This window comes from Periplaneta americana, chromosome 6, assembly GCF_040183065.1.
Source record: "Periplaneta americana isolate PAMFEO1 chromosome 6, P.americana_PAMFEO1_priV1, whole genome shotgun sequence".
Lineage (NCBI taxonomy): Eukaryota > Metazoa > Arthropoda > Insecta > Blattodea > Blattidae > Periplaneta > Periplaneta americana.
Window position 1 is genome coordinate 34,126,619 of NC_091122.1, and position 20,125 is coordinate 34,146,743.

General features: G+C 35.6%; 1 protein-coding gene across 2 annotated transcripts; it reads right to left on the reverse strand.

The window, feature by feature from the left end:
* Nucleotides 1-1,366: 1,366 nt before the first annotated feature.
* Nucleotides 1,367-19,690, reverse strand: slv (sugar transporter SWEET1). 2 transcript variants are annotated; one of them, XM_069827825.1, is made up of 7 exons: nt 19,568-19,690; nt 18,930-19,029; nt 16,327-16,404; nt 9,430-9,553; nt 7,605-7,763; nt 1,646-1,765; nt 1,367-1,556 (listed from the first exon to the last, which is right to left on the reverse strand). In XM_069827825.1, exons 2-7 carry the CDS (start codon nt 18,998-19,000, stop codon nt 1,488-1,490), a joined length of 621 nt encoding a protein of 206 aa, XP_069683926.1. In that variant the 5' UTR covers nt 19,001-19,029; nt 19,568-19,690; the 3' UTR covers nt 1,367-1,487. The 2 variants fall into 2 exon arrangements, with proteins under 2 accessions (XP_069683926.1, XP_069683925.1); XM_069827824.1 differs by lacking the exon at nt 19,568-19,690 and adding an exon at nt 19,260-19,429.
* Nucleotides 19,691-20,125: the final 435 nt, after the last annotated feature.

A 20,125-nucleotide genomic window follows, 5' to 3' on the forward strand; every position in this document is an offset into this window, starting at 1 on the left:
GGGATAGTTTATTAAGTATTTGTCTATTTTTTCTCTGTTTCCATGAATAATAAACGCCTATTTTTTACCATTTTTAGTGCCTATATGCCTGCCTATTTTAACCAAAATAAATGCCTAAACATCCAAGCTTTAATTATTACAATCACTTCTGCGAGCATATAGGACTCTATACGCATTGAGACTTACCTGGAGGTAAGTCCATACAAACTTAAATTCACAGGCCAATCTTCATCTGTAAGTGCGAAAAGTATTGAGATTTGGCCTTGAGGTAAGTCTCCAGTGTTCTGGAGCTGCTTAAATTTTTCTGACTGTAGTACTTTCCAAATTAAGAGGAAGAAAAATTTAAAATATGAACAAATGATACTCCAAGCATGTGGTTGAGATTTCGTCACTGTTTCTTTTTAAGCAGTTCTCTGTAATGAAATGGCGGCAAGCTATGAAAGTACAGATTTGAGAAATGCATTTCTATGAATGCAGAACCAGGAAGGAATAGTATTTCTCGATTGATCGCATTTCTCCACGGAGAATTACTGATTTCAACGACCTCTTACAACTTTTTTGTGAACTATAAGTCTAGGAAGTAAGTCTAAAGCATTTATGGACAATTATCCTATTCACACATATCTCCCTGGGTAAGTCTATATAGATAAGTCTGCTATAAGTTTTAGCATGTATGGGGTCCTTATATCTGTCTATGACTAGCTATTAATGAGCTGTTGGGTCATAATAAAATTTGTTATATAGAACATTTTTAGTGACTTCTAGATCATAAAAGATTTTTTTTTATTTCAAATATATTAATGATTTTATGTTACACAAATCTTAGCCCTACTGACCATAAAATTCAAATGTACCGATATGTAAAAATAACAAATATTTAGCAAGGAGTATAATATTTATTAACTCAGGAAAATATGGATTAAAATTTTGTTCACAACAGTAAAGTAAAACTTTCAAATAAGTTACTTCTCATTTAAATGACTAAAATTTAATAATTAGACCAAACAGAAAACGCCATATTGTACTTAGTATTCATGAAAAAAACTCTGCAGGATACAGAATTAAATATCAGGTTTGTACCTTACAGATAAAAAAAAAGTTGTGCTGGTGTAAATATAACGGAATGTAATGAGTGAACTACAAAAATCTTATTATCTATGCATAAAAGTTGTGCAAAGTAAAAAAAAAAAAGAAAATAAAACATTCACGAAGAAATGAAAAAAAAGGGAACATATTCATCTTGCAAATGACCATTCACTGTACTTTCATTGGACATTATCAAACCTAATTCTTTTCGACCATAAGCTATTACTTTAGGGCCTTTACCTTGGAAATTATTTTACAGTATCTAATAAAATATATTAAAAAACTCAGAAACTTACTTTTTTTATTAATGAATCATTTGCGTTATGTAAAATATGAAATACTGAAATCCATTTTAAGAAATGAGTCTAATACTAGATTTATAATCTTGCATCACGTGAGATTTATGATGGATAAATGAGGAACAGACTTAGTTCAAATGCTGATATAAGTGTGCCTAATAAATTTGGTACCTGAAAACAAAACAACAAAATAAACACAACTGTAAGATGCTGAACAACAGTAAATTCTTAATCAAATCGATAAAATCTCATTTACGTACCTGTATAAACGGATCACTCAAAATGTATCCATATATAAGCCACTGTATAGAACATACAAATGTAGCCAAAATTATTGGTAGGGGAAGGCTGTCACAGTTCTTTACGCTGAGCACATGTGCCTATAATGTAAAGGTCAGAGTCACATTGCTGGTGTCAAGAAATCATTTAACTACTTATTTAAATACTTTCATTTCTTGGAGGAAGGAGATCTATAGTAAAATCAGGATACAGTTTAGCCTGAATTACAAAATTTTTTCTCTTGAAGTTATGGACAGTTATTGGCATAAACAAATTTCACTGTTAATATATTAGGAGCATCGTTTCAAAACGTAATATGTGCCCCTTACAATTTTTTTACACGAACGACGAAAAACTGGATTACTTGTAAACCGGAGAAGTTTTCAAAACACTACACAAAACCATTTTTAAGTACTGGTTTCACAGTTTACAAATATGACGACTTGGAACCATCAGACTTCACAGCATGAAAGATAAATAAATAGAAAGTAACAAATTTAATTTCGTCCACTGGGGGACTTAATATGTTTTGAAACGATGCTCCTCATATGAGGAATCCAGTCCTGCTGTAATGGTATATATATATTATTTTTTAAACTCTGTATAAGAAAAGGTTCTCCTAAAATAGAAGGTGAAAATGATCAAGGAGGCTTATTAAATTTTAATTTTCAAGCTTCCCTAAAATAGGGGTTGCCCTGAAGGACAAAGTATACCAAATATACAAGTATTAGTAAATACGTACAACTTTATGAAAATGTTTTCATGAGAAATATAATTATTATTATTGTGTTACTTTATATATGTGATCACTCAGAAGATAGATTGAATATTTTAGAGCTGACCATGATTGTTTGGCCAAACACCTGCATAGAATTGGAATATATCAGTCCCCTAACTGCCCATTGTGCAACTCAAACCAAGAAATGGATTCGGAACACCTCAAAATCTGTGCTTCAGTGGCTGACCATGATAATATCTTTGAAAAATATTGGAGTGCAAGAGGTCAAATGACTTTATTGTCAAACGCCTGGCATTAGAAAACAGCAACATATTTTAGAGCTATCAAAGAAACAGTCTTGGCCAAAGAGGATTCAAGATTGAACTCTTTGCAGAAATTAATACATTTTTTTGTAATCGTGCCTCTGGCACCCACTAATAACCCAATAATTTCAATAGTTTGTAACTTATACATATGTAAATAATAAGGAACAGTTGGACCATAAATTTGATTCTTCTCATTGTTGACATCTTCTGGTTGAGTTGTATTCAATTCGGTCACTTAAAAGAAGTATATGGTCAACACGAAACTTGGCTATTAGGAAAAAGCTTTTGTAAGATCTACAAAGCACATAAAGCTAGCTTATTAAATGGTTACATATATTAACACTATGAGGACCAGGACTTTCAAACTACCTAATATGACCAACAGCGGTCATTTTGACCTACATGTTTAATCGTAATTTTTCTCTTATTAGAAACTTTAATTTAAAATATCATCTTCTTACAGACTTAGTGACTGTAATTAAGGAGGTGAAAGTTAATTTCAGAACATAATTTGAGACCAGTATACACTCTTATAAGAAAAAATTATGTTATGCTTAAATGAAAAAAAGTATTTTATTAACTGTGTATAACTACTAGCGTATTAATTCTGCCATTTCTCGGATGCAATTCTGTTCTTAACATCATGTGCAATGAATCATTCATGTTCACTCAATTTTACATTAAATATTTTGAAAATATATGTTGTTTTCTAATGCCAGGCATTTGACAATAAAGTCATTTGACCTCTTGCACTCCAATATTTTTCAAAGATATGGTCAGCCACTGAAGCACACATTTTGAGGTGTTCCGAATCCATTTCTTGGTTTGAGTTGCACAATGGGCAGTTAGGGGACTGATATATTCCAATTCTATGCAGGTGTTTGGCCAAACAATCATGGCCTGTTGCCAATCTAAATGCAGCTACAGACGATTTTCGTGGTAAATCAGGAAAATATATAGATATATTTTGTGTTTTCTGAATGTATCTGTCATCTATTGGCTATTATAATCACATCTTGCACACACATACATGATTCTTTCAGAACACTAGCCACACAAAAACTTGTTATACTTTGCGCAGACATGTGGTGTGTTATTTCTAATATGACACCCTTCAATCAAACAGATCCTCCTCCCTGATTTCCTGGACACTGCTGAGATATACAATCTTGCGGGATATAATTAGGATCACCAGTCTCATTCTCATCCTAGTCACAAACACGAACTCGGTATTCTCTCTCAGAATCTATTTCTGACAATGTTTCTAAATAATGCAGAATTCTTCACTGCTCATAATCTTTCGTGTCAGAAATTCTTCATCACTTAAACACTTTCGTTCCATATTTGCAAAAGAACTACAGTAAATGGGCAATGGCGAATAGAAATCTTGAGATAGACCAGGGGTGCTCAACCTTATGAATATTTAAAACAATATTGTTTTGGAGGGTCGCAGAGATCCTCCAATATCAAATACAATTTCCATAAATATCTTACTAATTAGTGATTACTGTAATTTATAGTATATATATATATATATATATATATATATATATATATATATATATATACTTACTTACTGGCTTTTAAGGAACCCGGAGGTTCATTGCCACCCTCACATAAGCCCGCCATTGGTGCCTATCCTGAGCAAGATTAATCCAGTCTCTATCATCATATCCCACCTCCCTCAAATCCATTTTAATATTATCTTCCCATCTACGTCTCGGCCTCCCCAAAGGTCTTTTTCCCTCTGGCCTCCCAACTAATACTCTATATGCATTTCTGGATTCGCCTATACGTGCTACATGCCCTGCCCATCTCAAATGTCTGGATTTAATGTTCCTAATTATGTCAGGTGAAGAATACAATGCGTGCAGTTCTGTGTTGTGTAACTTTCTCCATTCTCCTGTAACTTCATCCCTCTTAGTCCCAAATATTTTCCTAAGCACCTTATTCTCAAACACCCTTAACCTAAGTTCCTCTCTCAAAGTGAGAGTCCAAGTTTCACAACCATAAAGAACAACCAGTAATATAACTTTACTGTTTTATAAATTCTAACTTTCAGATTTTTTGACAGCAGACTGGATGATAAAAGCTTCTCAACCGAATAATAACAGGCATTTCCCATATTTATTCTGTGTTTAATTTCCTTCTGAGTATCATTTATATTTGTTACTGTTGCTCCCAGGTATTTGAATTTTTCCACTTCATCAAAGAATAAATTTCCAATTTTAATATTTCCATTTCGTACAATATTCTCGTCACGAGACATAATCATATACTTCGTCTTTTCGGGATTTACTTCCAAACCTATCTCTTTACTTGCTTCAAGTAAAATTCCCGTACTTTCCCTAATCGTTTGTGAATTTTCTCCTAACATATTCACGTCATCCGTATAGACAAGCAGCTGATGTAACCCATTCAATTCCAAACCCTGTTATCCTGGACTTTCCTAACGGCATACTCTAGAGCAAAGTTAAAAAGTATAGGTGATAGTGCATCTCCTTGCTTTAGCCCACAGTGAATTGGAAACTAATAATACAAGTCTGTTCAAATATTTTTATTTTAATTTTATGTTTGAAACTTTACTATCGGGCCACAGCAAATATAGTGGCGGGCCGCGGGTTGTGCACCGCTGAGACAGACTAATGATATAGGCCTACTTCACACAGTTGTCAAAAGAATTTTCGCTGTCATCCAAAATATATTGATTGTATTGTAATGTCACAGGAAAGCAGATATAAACTCCCTACTGTCTTATGTTTTGAGAATCAACCAGTCTCCGTAAAGGGAATATTTTCGGTAATATAAAATACTTGCCATATACATTCAATAAATCTGCCACATGGCGACCATGTATTGAGTTCACTGTTAGACGGCAGAAGACGATCATAAAACAGCAATATTTTTAGTTTGCAGCTGCATGAAAATAAAAGAATGCAGACCGGTCAAAATGACCTGTGTTGGTCCTTCTATGTAGCTGTACTTGTTACTGCCCACAAATAATGTTTGAACTAGAAATTTTCAGGGGACCTAAAGAGAGTAAATTCAATAAAAGTCTCGAAGAACGAAAATGATGAACCAATAAACAGTGGAGATACAAATGAATTAAATATCAAAATGGGTCAAAATGACCGGTTGATCCTTCAAATGTTAACAAAAATCAATGTTTACATTTATAAAATCAATCAATCAATTAATCACTCATTCAATCAATCTGAATTTCAGTATCACATTCGATTTGGTAGTAAAAACTTAATTTGCTTCCTGTTTTTTTTCATTTGGATATCATATGTATAATCGAAAAAGATATCATAACACAAAGACTCTGAAGTTCGAATCCACTGTGGTAAAAACTTTTGCTTTCCTTAAGAGTTTTCTCTATTTCTCCAGCAAGAGACAAACAGATATACTATCAAAAACATTCAACACAGTGAGCACAGAGGAGTTACACAAATATACATATGAAATCATAAGATGTGCAAACTATTAAAAATAAATCAATAAAAAATAACATTTTCAATTTGAAGCAAATGAATAACAAAAAATTAATATTCAGAAATTAATAATAGTAATAACAATAATAATAATAATAATAATAATAATAATAATAATAATAATAATAATCCATGAATTGTGGGTCAGGTTGCGGATCAAGGAGACGGCCTCCAGATATTTTTTATTTTATTTTATTGGGTTATTTTACGACGCTGCATCAACATCTAGGTTATTTAGCGTCTGAATGATATGAAGGTGATAATGCTGGTGAAATGAGTCCGGGGTCCAGCACCGAAAGTTACCCAGCATTTGCTCATATTGGGTTGAGGGAAAACCCCGGAAAAAACCTCAACCAGGTAACTTGCCCCGACCGGGATTCGAACCCGGGCCACCTGGTTTCGCGGCCAGACGCGCTGACCGTTCCTCCACAAGTGTGGACGCCTCCAGGTATGGAGGGTAGCTGTGAATATATTGAATAAGCAGTCACGGACAGCCGGAGGGGTGGTCCTCCAGCTTGGGGGTTGGGCGAAGGGCTAACAGCCCATCACCGTAAAAAAAAGCAGCTTGTTACGAAACCTTTAAATAAGCCTTGGAATGGGATTGATTCTCTGGCACGACCAATGGTGGGCTTATGTGAGGGCGGCAATGAACCTCTGGGTTCCTTAAAAGCCACTAAGTAATAATAATAATAATAATAATAATAAAAAAGGTAAAGGTATCCCCGTAACATGCCATGAAGGCACTTGGGGGGCATGGAGGTAGAGCCCCATGCTTTCCATGACCTCGGCACTAGAATGAGGTGGTGTGGTCGGCACCACGCTCTGACCGCCTTTTACCCCCGGGAAAGACCCGGTACTCAATTTTATAGGAGGCTGAGTGAACCTCGGGGCCGTTCTGAAAGTTTGGCAACGAGAAAAAATCCTGTCACCACCTGGGATCGAACCCCGGACCTTCCAGTCCGTAGCCAGCTGCTCTACCAACTGAGCTACCCGGCCGCCAATAATAATAATAATAATAATAATAATAATAATAATAATAATAAAGGTAAAAGGTAAAGGTATCCCCGTAACACGCCATGAAGGCACTTGGGGGGCATGGAGGTAGAGCCCCATGCTTTCCATGACCTCGACACTAGAATGAGGTGGTGTGGTCGGCACCACGCTCTGACCGCCTTTTACCCCGGGACAGACCCGGTACTCAATTTTATAGGAGGCTGAGTGAACCTCGGGGCCGTTCTGAAAGTTTGGCAACGAGAAAAAATCCTGTCACCACCTGGGATCGAACCCCGGACCTTCCAGTCCATAGCCAGCTGCTCTACCAACTGAGCTACCCGGCCGCCCAATAATAATAATAATAATAATAATAATAATAATAATAATACTCAGAAATTAAATGTCTTACCAGCATTGTGAGGGGTGCAGCGAAGAACAAAATTGTCATTAAACTGGCCACAAAGCCAATATATATTTTAGCTTGTTCCAAATCCGATTCATACTGTGTATAACACAGCATGACTACCAATGCTACTATAACTCCTAGCATCTGCTTCACAACTGCAGACTGAAACAATTTACATTACATTATATGTTGTTACAGTACTAAGCTAAAACATTTGGAGAGGGACACACAGAATTCTCAACCTTTCTCTTGAAGGAATTACTTTACACTTCTTAAACTTTCATGATACATACAGTAGCGTGCAAATTAATCCGAACAACGTAATTACTTATGCAAAAACACTCAAACGGGATAAAAAAAGGATCTAAGACATACCTCAGTAATCTATGTGGCCTCCCTTGTTCCTAATAACAGCTCTGAGACGATTTGGCATGGATTCCACTAATTTCCCAGAAATATTCTTCATTTCTTCATCGCGAAACCATACACCAATGAGGACAGAAATCATCTTCTCCTTTGTAGAACAATCCATTTTTTGCATTCTTCTTTTGCAAATTGACCACAAGTTCTCAATTGGGTTGATGTCGGGTGAGTTGCCTGGCCAGGGGAGTACCTGAATATTCTTCTTGTTGAAGAATGCTGTAGTTTTTCGAGACGTATGGCATGGTGCCAGGTCTTGTTGGAACACACCTCTGCCATCCGGAAATGATTTTTGCAGCTGGGGTATGATTCTGGTTTCCAATAAGTGAATATATTTGTCAGAATTCACCATTCCCTTGATAGGTATTAATGTTCCAGGCCCTTCATGTGTAAAACAACCCCAAAACATTACTTTTTCGGATCCTTTCCGTAAGTAAGAAACACGGTGGCCGTGGACCTCGAAATGAGACTCATCGGAAAAAAGTACATTCTTCCAGTCATTCACTGTCCAGTGTTGATGTAATTTTGCCCACATTAAGCGTTTTTTGCACATAACAGGGGTTAGCAGTTGCTTCTTAATAGGCTTACGAGCCCTTCGTCCAGCTTCCAAAAGCCTACGCCGCACTGTTGTGACGTGAATATTCGCCCCAGTGGTAGCCATTAACTCACGGGTTAAGTCGACAGCAGTTAGTCTAGGATTTAATTTATTTTCCTGACAATTAAACGATCATCTGCAGGTGAAGTCTTCCTTTTCCGGCCACAGTTTCCTTTTTTCTGGGGTGTGATGGATCCAGTCTCCCTGTATCGTTTTATGATCGAATTAACAGTAGCCAAACCGATGTGACATTCTGCAACAATTTGCCTGTGTATCATAGAAGAATGCTCTGCTAATGTTATAATTTTAGACAGTTTTCGTGGAGTCGTATCCATTTGTGAAGACGACAGAATGTACACAGGATTGCAGTATTGTCTTCAACACAACTGAAATGCTTATAAGTACAAAACGACAGGCAAAATGTCTCATATTATAAAAAAAATAATGACGACAGACCTTCAACAATGGAATTACACGTACTACAGATGTCAATTAAAGCGGTATGAGCAGCTGTGAGGCCAAAAATGACAGAAAATGTAAAAATATGTCGTGTTCGGATTAATTTTCACGCTACTGTAATGCATTTCGACTGATGATTCCAGTATGTTTGTGAGAAATTTTGTCTTACACAAAAGTTCACCTTAAAAATACATTAGCAGCAGCCAGAAAGGTCTTTGTCGACCATATCAGGTGTCAGAAACTAACCAATTCAACAACGTACAACAAAAATGGATCATCTGAATCTAAACTACAGCACATTTCACCATTTTAGAGCCCACAAATTCTAACCTCAAAAAGAGTAGTAATATTTACCTTTGTTATAGTGTAGAAATAAAATGTAATTACATAAGCGAGCTGTAATGCAGCTCCTATTGTATTGACTATGATGAGAGATGAGTCTTGAAGAAGGAACCCGTAACGTAACCACATACATGATCTGTAAAAAAGAAGAAATATATGTAACATATGGGTTGGGGACAACTGGCCACAGAAAATTGGCCACAGAGGCAACTCGCCACATAATTGAAATTCGTATCAAAGACAATTCGCCACATAATTGAAATTCGTATCAAAGACAATTAGCCACACATTAAAATTCAAGGCAATACTCAAATTCGCAACAATTTATAATATATTTGTATGATAACACAAGACAAATCCAGAAGCTGTAAACTAATTAGGAACTATGGCGAAAGAAATTCGCTTCACAAAATCAGAAAGAGGCTCTGGCAAATTAATATATCTTGGCTACATGTACACGAGACTTAGAGAAAATAAGAACGGAGTTGTTTGGTGCTGTGACATGCGTGGCGGGTGTAATGCAACAGTCACGTTATCAGAAGATGGAAGCAGTGTCGTCAAAGAACTGTCCGAACACAAGAATCATTCTGCAGACTGGGGAAGGATTAAGGCAAAGGAATGTGTAGAGAACATGAAGGCAAGGCCAGGGACTTCCCGAGAACCAACGTCTGTCATTATTCAAAATGAGTTACAGCGTATTGCAAGCAAAGCCAATGTGAATCTACCGAAGAAACCATCTATTAAAAAACTGTGCCATGCCAGGAAGCTGCACCTATCACCTGAACCAAGGAATATTGACGAACTGAACATTATAGCCGACAGATACACTAAGACCGTACAAGGAGAAAGGTGGTTGTATTTTGAACTGGACGACAACGTGAAAGTTATCATAACTATCACTAATTCACATTTAAATCCTGGGGAACGAGAATGCGGATGCTTTAGCAAAGAAGGGCAGCACTGCTACTTACAGACCTGTAACTAAATCTACGTATTACTCTGTGAAAAGATTTATTAAATCTACATACTTAGACTTCACCAAACAAAATTTGATAACACAATCTCAAGGGAAAAAATGGAACTCTCTGCATCAAAATCCACAGTTAATTCCCGATTTATCACGAAAATCGTCTGTAGCTGCATTTAGATTGGCAACAGGCCATGATTGTTTGGCCAAACACCTGCATAGAATTGGAATATATCAGTCCCTTAACTGTCTATTGTGCAACTCAAACCAAGAAATGGATTCGGAACACCTCAAAATCTGTGCTTCAGTGGCTGGTCATGATAATATCTTTGAAAAATATTGGAGTGCAAGAGGTCAAATGACTTTATTGTCAAACGCCTGGCATTAGAAAACAACAACATTTAAATAAACTGTTACAGTCCCATTTTTTAATAATGGACGGTGTGGCAAATTGTCTGTCTGTGGCAAATTGTCTATCTATGGCGAATTGTCCATATTAGGTACCAATTTTCTGTGGCCAATTGTCCGGAACCGGTAACATACCAGTAAAACTTAGATCTCAAACTCTTCACATTGTTTCGAAACTCGAAAGCGAAACACACTGTTATTTCCATTAAAGAAGAAGCAGGAATCAAGACTATTTGAAAATCTGATGCATGGGAGTAGTCCAAATAGAGATGGAATGAAAAGGGAAAGGTAACAATTGTAATGTAATATGATCTATGATATAATAATTATAATGTAATTTAATAGTACATTATGCAACGAGCCTATAATGGTAGTAATTAAGACGCGAGTATGTTTATGAAACGAGCGCAAGCGAGTTTCATAATTTTCATATGAGCGTCTTAATTACCATTATAGTCAAGTTTCATACGACTTTTTATGCTCGACCATATTTCTAACTTCAAATTATTCATAAGTATTCATGTTATTCTTATCTGACTGAGGAGCGGAACTGACCTTGTGCAATACCTCGTAAATTGTGAGATGTGCGCAGACGCGAAAGTATTGATTTTTTCCGAGAAACAAATGTCGACATTGACCTTGATATAATCTAGAGAGTAAAATAAACATTAATCTTGATATAACCTTGAAATTGAATTAGACATTGAAAGACGAGATGACAAATTGAATTTATTCGAATATCATTCACAATTAACGCTAATTATTATAGTTACAGAACTAGTTTCCTTTCGATTGCATAACCGAGAATAATCGATACTTGCGCTTTCATATTGCTACAATGGTATTTTCTGATTGGTGGAACACCTGAACTTTAATGAATAGGTGTACTTTAATAAGGTCAATTAAAGGGCTGCTACCAGGTGTATAATTACATTTCGGCATGGTCGAGTATAAAGTAATATAATATACGAGTACAGAGTAAGAAATGTTGGAAAGAGTGGGTGAAGAAAGAATGATGCTGAAACTGATCAGGAAGAGAAAAAGAAATTGGTTGGGTCACTGTTCTGGAAGGAATGGTGAATGGGAGAAGAGTTCGGGCAGAAGAAGATATCAGATGACAGACGACATTAAGATTATGGATCATACAAAGAGACTGCCTTGCAGTTTTATAATGAAAATTAAAAACAACTTTTTTCGGTCCCTGTTATCAATCAGTTAATGTTTTAAGATTAGCAGCATTCAAAAATGATTATAATAAGCGGTGTCCACTGTACAAAGAAGTGATTGGAAGCACTGTCTAGCTGGAAGTCCCATTCGTAACAACCTTGCTTCGTGACTTGCCTCCACCTCTACCCTTTCTACTCCTTTCCCTATAACGATGGGGCAGCAACATAACAATTTCAACTGATAAGCATAACACAGCAAGGTTATTTTCAAGGAAAGACTACCTTCCCTTTATTATCACCTCATGTCGTAGTTTCTTTCCTTCTGGTTAGGTAAGGTTAAGAGAAAGTGAGAGTGATCCTTCCTTTGAAATTTCCTACAGCAGCGAACAGAAAGAATCATAAAGGTGTAACAGACAGTGGCGTAGCATGAAATTTTGAGCAGGGGAAGCTAATTCAAGTTGTCTTTCATGCAATATGAGAAAACGTATTACAAAAATATAGTCTTAAAATAAATAGTAGTCAATGTCAAGTCAGCAGTCGAAGTTTGGTTGGAACCTCGTAAGTAACACCAATAAGGCATGACCTCAAATGGTACGTAGTAAAATATGATTTCACGGTTTACACATCAAATAGACACGTATAATATAACACTAGCTCACTCCCTGTCATAGAGGAATCACAATATTAATGGTCAATAGATACAGTACGTAAGTATGCGTCTGTCTTTTGGTTGTGTCCTTCATTGACAGCAAGGGAATCGGTCATTTGTTTTTTAGATCACAATTTTGTTCGTAAGTCAATCTTGATAATAGAATTTTCCTAAAAAATTCAAGTAAATTGGTGTCAGGAACTGTTATTTCACTCATTATTTATTATATCAGCCACAATGCACACTAACACTTCAACTGAACACACCTGACGAAAAGGGATAACTAGGAAACTACTTATTTTAAATGTCAAAGCTAGCTTCTTGCGAGCCTTGCGACTAGGGTAGTTTAGTTAGAAAGGGATGGAAAATCTGCGCGGTGGGTTACACAGAAGAATGAGTGTAAGAAACCAGTCTGCTTGGAAGCTGGTGTGTGCAGGCTTCTAGTTTACTGCTGCATCACAAATCATCCTGAGCTGCTGCATCACAATATTTAACGCGTAAATATAAATTCTATTAAAATTAATAAATAATTTTGTCCATAGATTGCAGGTTTACTATGAAATTATTATTAACTGGGGAAGCTGAGCTTTTTAGCTTACATTGACGCTACGCCACTGGTAACAGAACTTGAAAACGTTCATAAAATTGGTTCTAGATTTCTCTAGAATGGGCACTAAGGTTTTAGATACAATTATTCATATTACATTTGGCTAGTTAATGTTAATATATCTGGTACTTTACAAGTATGGTAAGAATGTACCTAATACACAAGAACTTTACGAAATGACAATGCCACAGCTCACGACTGATGGAACAAGAATAGCAATTATTGCAGTTCGTACAAAACAACCATACAAAGAAAAGATAAAGGAATATTAAGAAACAGAATAAGTCGTATGCATCTGCGCAGTAAAGCCTCCACAGGGCTGCACACTCAGCAAAACATACTGACCCATTTGCGAAGTCCTATATTGAAAAACACGTGGGTGGTTTTGCTACATCCCAGTTGTTTTCAGTGGAAATATATGCCAGATTGTGTTTTGGATGAGTGAATAGTAGTACAATATGTCCACATATGATCCATATATCTTAATAATCCACACCTGTGGAGTAACGGTTGGCACATCTGACCACAAAACCAGGTCGCCCGGTTCAATTCCCGGTCAGGACAAGTTACCTGGTTGAGGTTTTTTCCGGGGTTTTCCCTCAACCCAATATGAGCAAATGCTGGGTAACTTTCGGTGCTGGACCCCGGACTCATTTCACGGCATTATCACCTTCATCTCATTCAGATGCTACATAACCTAAGATGTTGATAAAGTGTCGTAAAATAACCTACTACTATATCTTAATATCGTCTATCATCTGATATCTTCTCTCATTCACCATTCCTTCCAATGTATCCTTTAATAGGCAGTTTTTTTCTCAGTCAGTGATCTCTTCCTGATCAGTTTCAGCATCATTCTTTCTTCACCCACTCTTTCCAACACAGCTTCATTTCTTATTCTGTCTGTCCACTTCACAACACTTGGATTTCGGTTCAGTATTATAATTAGGTTACTGTAAATCTTATGTTTTAAGATAATTCGGAAATACTGTATATATTTTATATGCATCCAACCTATTGCCTCCCTGTGTAGTGGAATTTTTTTTCATAAATTTAGTTTAAGAAACCGTAACTGATCTCTAAGCTTACTACTTAAAAATAAACTACTTAAATAGAAACAATGAAACCTCTCTGGAAGACCACTCCTACTAAGAGACCACCCCTCTCAGAGGCTGATTTTTCTAAGAATCGATGTACAAACCCATGAAACAAATGAATCGGTTATTGTTGAAAGGAACCAAATCCACTTTTTAAAGTTTTGAGATAATCGAAAAAAACTGTTTTGTGAATAATCTATCGAAGATTTAATCAAAATATATTGTACACATAAAATATATATATATATATGCAATATATTGTGGTTTAATCTTCGATAGATTATTCACAAAACAGTTTTTTTTCCATTATCTCAAAACTTTAAAAAGTGGACTAATTCCTTTCAACAATAACCGATTCAAATGTATTTTGTACCTCCATTTAAGAACCACTCCTTTTCCACTACCACTAACCAACTGAAGAATAGCCGTTTTCTTAATTTTCCCCTTTTAAGAGATCAGATTTCAAAATTAAAGTATGCACTAAAATCTTACAACAGTTTTTTTTTAGTTGGTTATTTAACTACGCTGTATCAACTAATAAGCTATTTTGCATAGATGAGATTGGTGATAGCGAGATGGTATTTGGCGAGATGAGGCCGAGGATTAGCCATAGATTAACTGGCATTCACCTTATTGTTGGGAAAAACCTCGGAAAAAACCCAACAAGGTAATCAGCCCAAGCGGGGATCAAACCTGCACCCGAGCACAACTTCAGACCAGCAGGCAAGCGCCTTAACCGACTGAGCCAAGCCGGTGGCTTTTACAACACAGTAATTTACTGCATTAAATAAATCCTGAGAGTTTGATAAGAGTTCTGTAATGAATCTCCCAAGATTAAAATTAAATTTAACAACACTTTTTAACTACATGTGCTAAATGTCCGATCTTTTAATTTTCTCAGGAATGTGAGAACTTCTAACGAGAAGAGGATGTTGTTAAGAGCTGTGAACACTTCGCACAGCCTCCAGAATCTGACCATGGATTATTTGCTCCTTTATTTAACAGTTTTATTTCTTCTGGCATGTTGTTAAAACATGTTCAGTAAAATGACAGTGTATTATTGCTGGAAGACTGAGCCAGAGTAATTCCTGAAAATGATAGTGGCTTTTCAGAAAGATAATTAATAGAAGAATTTAAATGTGGCGAAACTCAGATTAATTCAGTTTTAAAATTGAAGTCAAAATTATAACCATGTGGAATTCCAATGTAAATCGTGGCATGAAAAGAAATCAACAGGAAATGTTTCATAATGTTAACATGTTGTTGCTGGAATCGTTCAAAAGTGGGAAGTCATATTAACAGACCACTTACGAAAGAAAAAGCTTTGAAAATTGCTGTACAAATTATAATTTCAGATTTCACTGCTAGTAATGGCTGGCTTCGAAAGATTCAGTGTACATAACAAAGGTCAAAGAGTGTTTTGTTTTCAATATACTTCTCGTGCTAATCATTACTGCTGATATAAGACATGGCACCGGTATATCAACTCAATTCGCAGAAGAGTGATAAACATAAATATCTGTCAGCTCATGATGAGAAATATTGGTATTCCTCGTGGTTTATTCAGAGCTGAGCAGATGACAGTGAAATTGAGTTCTAGACGACTTGGAAATCTACAGACGTGAAACAGAGCCAAGAATAATCAGAATACGAAAATCACTCTGTGACAAAATCATCATTATCTATCAGTGATTTTTCCTAGGCTGTCACACTCTGGAGCTGTGAAAGTAAAACGCTGTACACAACACCTCTATTTTACATTGTCAATTTACTACTATCTAGGCCTATCTACTCTCTTTCTTAAGTTACAGCATGAATACATTGCATTACTCATATCTCTCTAGAGAGATAGTTTTAATTAATAAATAACTTCCATAAAGAATTTAATATGTCTCCAAATATTTCATTCATAACCTCTATGGCATAAAAGACTGAAATCTTGGCAATAAATAATAGAAGCCTGTAGTCCAATTTGAAATCTCAATTCTTCACAGAAAACTTAGAAAAATACTTACGATAAAAATCCTGCAACAAATGGTAATGGTGAAGAGTCCCCTGTTGTTCCATTTTGAACATATTTCTGGCAAACTAAACTGTAAGAGAATATTTTATAATTAGGATTTATTTCATACAACGAAAATCTGTCTGTAACTTAAAGAATAGTAATAATCTACACAAAAGCACAAATTGTTATAAATATTTAATTTATGAACAACACACTCTTTTGAAACAAAATTGTTTAAGTCCTGTAGGCTATTTAAAAATGGGAAATAGCCTATAAAAGAAAAAGAAAAAAAAACAATTGAACAAAAACCCAAGATATTTGTTATTGTTTAAGTTATGTGCAGTGCTGTATTTAGGTCTAGACAGTAGACAACCCTGACAGCTGTGTTGAGCAGTAGGTCTACTCTCACAAAGGACAGCAATGGTTCATATAGGCTAATTATTTACTTCCATTCTTGTTGTCCTGTGAATTAAAGCGGGTGTAAGGCTGTCTGCTTTGAAAAAAAAAAAAAAAAGAGATACTGTATTATATATTCATCCAAACACTGAAGTGACGTTACGAATTTTTTTTTGTGTGCTGTACATTGAAATTGAATTTAAAGTGCTTCGTCAAATGGACTACAACGAATCATCAGCAACTTAACCTAAGTGAAAGTGCAGAGGCTTTTATAAGGCAAAAGGTGCATGCATTTCGTAGTTTATTATTATTATTATTATTATTATTATTATTATTATTATTATTATTGCATGTGTTTAAAGCAAAATAATATGATGTTGATACAGGACAAATGATATTTAAATTCGGACATAGATGTATTAATAGGCCTAAATGATTTTGGTGTAGGTCAGTTGTTTCTCCACAAAAGTCTATTAAGTTACACAAATCAAGGAAGCTACTCTGTACGAAGAAATGGTGATGATGATGATGATGATGATGATGATGATGATGATGATGATGATGATACGAAAACGCAGATGGGAGGATAATATTAAAATGGATTTGAGGGAGGTGGGATATGATGATAGAGGCTGGATTAATCTTGCACAGGATAGGGACCGATGGCAGGCTTAAGTGAGCGCGCAATGAACCTTCTGGTTCCTTAAAAGCCATATGTAAATAAGTATAATACGAAAAACTGATCGAACACTCTCCAAATAGCATGCATGCAAAACCTTGTTGGAAGAATACATCTTATTTTGAAATTTATAGAACACTGTCACAGGAAATTTCTAAAATGATTTAGTTAAATCTTTAATATATCCTTGCCAAATTATAGCTTGACGCTAATGAAGTAGAAGCAGTTCATTACAATTACAAATATTGGCTGTATTTGCGATAATATAGTGTAGGCTAAATACAAAATCCGGTAATTATGTAGCAAGCATTGGCCAGGCCGCAATCTTTCCGCAATAGAGGTCCAGGGCACATATTTTCCCATTAGAGTGTAAAGAGACATAATAATAATAATAATAATAATAATAATAATAATAATAATTCTTTATTTATACTGGCAGGGTTAAGGCCACAGGACCTTCTCTTACACTCTACCAGGTCACAAAGTATATAAGCAGTTAAAATTTAACAAAAAGTTAAAGAACAGAATACTAACATATTACAAAAGAAAAAAAAAATAATACCGTAATAGCATAATAAAATCGACACTAAACAACATGAAAATAATACCATAATACAAAAAAAAAAAAAAAGAAATTAAAATATATTATGACATTATGTCAGTCATAAGAAAACGTTGAAAATTTAACTCTGAATCTTCGTTTAGTACTGACATCTGATGTTGCGTTACTTCGTGATGAAATTAAACTGAGAGATGGTATAACTTTACAACTATACATTCATCTGGAAAAACAAATTTGCGAGTTTTCGTAAGGTCGAGGATCAATGACAAGTTATGTTAGGTTTCGTTTGTTTAGGCTTTTGGTATGCCTTACACTTACTGTACGCTTTTTGGTATCTGTACACAGGCCTACACAAATAAGATTTATCCTGAACCGAAAGGAGTGCTTTCGCGCGTAGTGCAACAATATAATACCACTGGGTTACGTTTGATTTCATGTGAAAATGTCTGAAAAAAAATTATCGGTCGGGTATATAAGAAACGATGGTATTTGGAATGCGTCGTGGGTTTATAGCTTCTGCAGTGATCACATCGTGTCTTTAGAGTAAAAGAAAAAAAGTAAATCCATGGTGCTACAGCCCTGAAGGGCCAAGTCCGACCTCACGTTCACATGCCGAAGCAGAGGTGGACGATCATCCAACCAGAATGGAGGTATCGTGTGGTGTGCTATAATTCTGAGATTATTTTCAATGATTTCGGTTGGTGTTTTTCCTCCAGTGCGTGGCGCATAGTGGGATCGAAGATTCGCCAATTTACTTAAAACAATGAATATTATTTTATTTGGTAATGTATGTACCCTGGACCTTAATTGCGGGAAGAAGACCTAGTCGATGTTTACTACATAATTTTCCAAAAGGTACGAATGTCAAATTTGGAATTAGGCCTACTGTATGCAGCCTACAAGGTATTTTTATATTGCATTAGATTTTAAACTATAAAAATATAAATGTACGCTACCACAAGAACAATATACTCACATTCCTGTAAAAAACTGTAATATTGTACAAATTGATGCTGAGGTGGCAATTATGTCTTTAAATCCCTCCATTGCACACCCTCAAGCAGTGATATTTTGTGCTATAAAAAAGAAAACTGAAGTTAGATTAAACATGCAATGTCTAAAATAAAACGTGATTACAGTGTAATTTTAATAAACTTATGCTTAGCAATGTGCTTCGTTATGCGACATACAATTCGCAAATACAAGATTTGAGTGAGGTGTCACGTCATTCCACCAAATTTTAATGTGGTATAAAATTCAGAATGATATACGGTACTGCATGGCGTTCAAATTCACCATTTCGTACCATGATAATTTAACTAGACTTCCATAATGACAGGTTTCATTATTTCTGTAACAAAGAATTTTATAATTACTGCCAAACACCGGCCACGATCACTGCGATGATCGTCAACTATACAAACCGAAAAATCTTATTCTTATTATAAACAACTGTGCTGTTAGAAATGACAATTGAAGTAATATTTACGTCACAGGGTCACCAACATTACACTATGATAATACGATTTGTTTTCCGTAAATTTCATAGATGTAAAGGATTTTATTCTTATCTTCAATACATAGTTTATTCTTGATTTTACAATTAATATTTACCTATTTACACCATGCTTCCTTAAAAATAAAGGAGTGGTGGAAATGGAAAACAAAACACCCCGTCACCGTAAACGTTCTGCAAACATCTGTGAATGCAGTAGTCAGTGGCGGCTTGTCACTCGACCAATATTGTCATTGACAGTGCTACCACTAAAGTAGCATCAGGCGGGTGATTTGGGGACGGCGAAGCGACAGATGGTCGAGAGCCGCGCACGAATTGGCAACGCTGACTGTGCAGTGCTTGCTCCTCGCATGCCGTCCACCCGACCGCTTACGACATTTATATGGCCACTTTTCCGAAAAAGTAAACGTTCCATAAAAATGTTTCAACATAAACAATTTAATGTAACTAGGCGATTTTATACTCCCCCATCCCCCCCAGAGTCAAAATTTTACTGGCCCATAAAACAAAAAAGTATTTTCTTGCTGAAAATTTCAATACACGATTTGGACTTAAATTTCATAATTATTTGAAGTGGTTTATGCGCCCCAAAATGGTCTGTTTAATCGGACATTTCTACGCCAGTTACTAGAAAACCTTGGCAACAGCGTAATTTC